The 4,186-nt window shown below is 51.7% G+C and overlaps 1 protein-coding gene across 1 annotated transcript; it reads right to left on the bottom strand.

Moving 5' to 3' along the window:
* Nucleotides 1-803: 803 nt before the first annotated feature.
* On the bottom strand, nt 804-3,812 carry LOC105725318 (R3H domain-containing protein 2-like). Its single transcript, XM_021665506.2, is given in 2 exon segments — nt 804-2,836; nt 2,839-3,812. Coding segments are annotated over 2 exon segments (2,976 nt in total). The 5' UTR covers nt 3,782-3,812.
* Nucleotides 3,813-4,186: the final 374 nt, after the last annotated feature.

Genomic DNA, 4,186 nt, shown 5'->3' with positions numbered 1-4,186 from the left:
GGGAATCCCAAGTCTTAACTCTGTGGGGTCTGAGAAGACAAGATGGGGAAGTGAGAGAATGGGGAAATCAATTTTGTTTATCTTAATTCTGTCCATATAAGTATATTCATAAAGACCAAAAACAGGAAAGGAAGCTTGGGATGCTAAGGTAATAGGAGAACAGTAGAGTGTGGGACTTTCCCATTTCTACCTGACAAAAAAATATAAAAGAAATTAATTTTATGGTGGGAGAAGACATTTAAAAAATGATAGAATATGATGGGGGCCCAGCACAGTGGCTCACACCTGTAATCCCAGCACGTTGGGAGGCCAAGGCGGGTGGATCATCTGAGGTCAGGAGTTTGAGACCAGCCTGGTCAACATGGTGAAACCCCATCTCTACTAAAAATACAAAAATTAGCCGGGCATGGTGGCGTGTGCCTGTAGTGCCAGCTACTCGGGAGGTTGAGACAGGAGAATCACTTGAACCCAGGATGCAGAGTTTGCAGTGAGCCAAGAATGTGCCACTGTACTCCAGCTTGGGCAACAAGAGTGAAACTCTGTCTCAAAAAAAAAAAAAGACGGGAAGAAGAGGGGTGCAAGGGGGTGTCAACCAGGAAAAAAGAGGGGACCCATGGCAGGGGAGCAAGAAGGAGTCCAATGCCAGTGTGGGCATCTGTCTGTTTCCATCTTCATCACTGTCTTAGGCTCCAGTTTAGCATCAGTCTCCTTACTTCCTGCCTCTGTCCATGGTCTGTCAGGATCCTTCAACCCCCTCCACCCTGCCCCTGTTCCTTCTGTGATGGTCCCTTCCCCTCCTCCATTTATTGGGAGCTGGCTCGCTCCAGGATCCTCAGGTCATAGTTCTTTTTGGCCATTAGAAGTTTGAAGCGACTCACGGAGTTGTTGAGATGAAGGGACGCATTTTGGGCAGCCAGAGGGCTGAGGAACACAGCCACAATGGTATACAAGGCAGCGAGGTCCAAGTGGCGGCCATTCTCAGCAGTCCCACTGTTGTCCCCCCCACCCCCTCCAGGCAGCCCCTGAGCATCCTTGAGCCACTGGATCTTGGTGCCGGACATGGCGAGCTGCGTGAAGAGTTTGTCCGCCTCGGTACGGGTGTTGCCCTTAGGGAGATCCGTCACCTCCAGCACCCGACCCAGGACAACATCTGCTGTACCCAGGTCAGTGGAGGCAGATTTGAGTGCTTGTCTCTTGCCCCGGTTTCCACGCTTCAATCCACTCTGTCCCTGGTGCACTGTGTAAGTTGACTGGCCATGGAGCAAGGGAGGACAGATGGACAGATTGTACTGTAATGGCTGGCCCAAAAGGGAATAGCGCCCATCACCCTGTGCTGGACCCCCAGGCCGGGGGGACTGTGTGAGGACAGGCAGGGGACTGAGTCCTGTGCAGACGCTGCTAAGGCCGGTGACAGGAGAGAGTGCTGGAGACTGGGTAGGAGATGTGACAGGGCCACTGCTCATTTGTGTGTTGGCCTGGGGGCTACTGTCAGGACTGTACAGGTCTCCAGGCTTCTGTCCCCGCTGGTCCATGCTGTAATATTTACAGTGACTCCACTGGACTATGGATGGGTTCTGGGGTGGCTGGGGTCCATTAGGGACATTCAGCTGCATGACCACCACACCTGGTCCAGACGGTGACACTCCTGAGTACTGCTGTGGCATCTGTGGTGGACTACAAGGAGAGGGAGACTGAGGCATCTGGTACTGCTCAGAGCCAGGGGGTTGCAGAAACCCTACAGAAGGGCTTGTACCGTTCTGCTGAGCAGGTGGGATCATGCTATAGTACACTGGTACCCCCGCTGCTGGGCGGACTTCTTGCACAGACTGGCTCTCAGGGACCAGCATGGGTTGCTGGAAAGGTGGCTGGACCACATTTTGAGAGTCACTACCCACTGGAACTTGGTAAGAAGACAGTAGAGTGTACTGAACCACCAGGCCTTGCATCTGGCCCCCCATGCTGCTCCTCTGGCTGCTAAGCAGGCCCTGGTTCTGTGGCTGCTGGACCCCAGTCATGCCTTGGTAAGCCGCCTGCTGCTGGTTAGGCATCATGGGCTGTAACCCAGGCTGCTGGGATGGCTGAGGCAGCTGTTGACCACGTTGGGGGCTGTAGGCCACCGGGTGAGAGAGAGGTCGATATTGTTGGTTGGAGTTAGGATATTGTCCAGGGGGATAGTAAGAAACCTGGATCTGTTGAGGGGGCTGCATGTACCCCTGGGGTGGCAGAACTTGCTGAGTAGGTGGTGCATGGCTAGAGATGGAATAGTTGGAAGTGGGAAGGGGCTGACCCGTGGAAGCCATGATGAAGCTAGTCTGCTGAGGGTGCTGGGAGATAAGTGGGGTCTGAAAGAGAGCTGCAGATGGGTCAGCTGCTTCAGTAGAACCTTGGCCACTAAGGCTCATTTGTCCAAAGGGGTTGCTGAGGTCATCTGCCTGTGAGATCATGTGATTATTCAAGGGTGGCTGTTGCTGAGGCGTGGGTGGGAGAGCAGGAAGTTGCTGCTGCTGCTGTTGCTGCTGGGCAGTACAAGGGAGAAGGCCCCGGACAGACCGGGATGAGGTGACCTGGTTGCACACTTCTGGGGCACCTAGTGCCATACCTGGCCTGGAGATCCTTCCTGCGCTGCTGCCTTTACTGCTGCCGATGCTGTCACCTCGGGTAAGGACAGAGATTCCACTGAAGCTGCTGGCTTTGGTGACAGGGGGTCGCATGCTCCGGACAGAGCCATCAGAGTCTGTGCTGCTCCAAGGTCGTGGCTCCAGGGATTTGAGTTCGCTGTCTGTGCTGCTCTGGTGGCTGCTTGAGGTGCGGCTCAGCCCTTCACGGTTCCCCCGATGTCATTTAGATATCCGTTCTGGCCAGTCTCTAGGGCAAATATTCTCTCTCGGACCCTTTGATATTCCTCCTCTCTCTCTTCTATTGACTTGCTCCTCCTTCCATCCTGCAATGGAACTCTGATCTGGTTATCATCTCGGTCCATACTGGCATCATCTCTCTTGAGAATGAACCTCTGCTGAAATTCTGTATTCTTCTCATCCTTGATATGTTCTGAGAACCTCTGTTCAGGGATTCTTGTGTTACTAGTTTTGTTGATGATGACAGCTTTCCCAGTTTGATCCACATTGTGGTCCATCCCAAAATAGGCAGCTACCTGGTGTAATAGCATCCGGTGATATGAGGTCATCTGAGGGAACTTCTTGAACTGGTTACTGAAGGGAAACTTGTTGTCATTAATAAATTCCAGAATCTCCTGTTCTAATTTTAGCAGCATCATTCTGTCCCTTGGGTTCTTTTTCAGTGTGTTTACAAGAAATTCATGTAGGTCTATTCCAGCAGAGTCCGTATATTCCTGGCTGGAGTCTCTGGACAGCATCTTCCTTGGGACCTTTTCTTTGTTTTTGTCCTTGTCTTCCTTTTCAGAGACATCTTTTGTGGACTTTTCTTCCTCCTTGTCAGACGGGCAACTGATGTGCAACTGAATTATGTCCTGGGTTTCTAATGGCCCATCAGCAAATGGGGTGGAGGACTCCTCACATACTGCCAGGCTGCACAGTAACTTTAGCTTGGAATTAGACTTGGCTCTTTTCCTGGCATGACCATGGTTGGATGTCCGCCTCTGTGTCTCCTGACGCAAACTGGTATCTTCACATTCTTTCTCAATTGCTTCCTTACTTGGAGTCTTAGATATAAGCTTGTTTTTGTTTACAGATTCTTCCACCAGGTTTTTTCCTGATTCTTTCATTATTTCCAGGGTCTCTTGAGTAGTGTTACTGTTAGACATGTTCTTCAATAGAATACAGTGGCCTCTATGGACTCCTTGCCAGTACCTTGATCTTCGACTTCTCAGCCTCTAGAACTGTAAGAAATAAACTTCTGGCTGGATGCAGTAGCTCATTTCTGTAATCCCAGAGGGATCTCTTGAGCCCAGGAATTTGAGACCAGCCTAGGCAACACAGTGAGACCTTATCTCTGTAATCCCAGCACTTTGGGAGGCAGAGGCGGGCGGATCACCTGAGGTCAAGAGTTTGAGAATAGCCTGACCAACGTGGAGAAACCCCGTCTCTACTGAAGAAATGCTCAGCCTCCATCAGTCCAGTGCTGAGATGGATCACATATAAGAAACAAGTCTCTCATGGGCTGAAGTGGGGAGGGCGCCCGCGTCTCCGCCTGCCGCCCGGGCCCAGGG

Source organism: Aotus nancymaae, unplaced genomic scaffold, assembly GCF_030222135.1.
Source record: "Aotus nancymaae isolate 86718 unplaced genomic scaffold, 86718_ANA_hifiasm-v0.15.2.pri h1tg000040l, whole genome shotgun sequence".
Classification (NCBI taxonomy): Eukaryota; Metazoa; Chordata; class Mammalia; order Primates; family Aotidae; genus Aotus; species Aotus nancymaae.
This window is presented reverse-complemented; position numbering and strand designations above follow the sequence as displayed.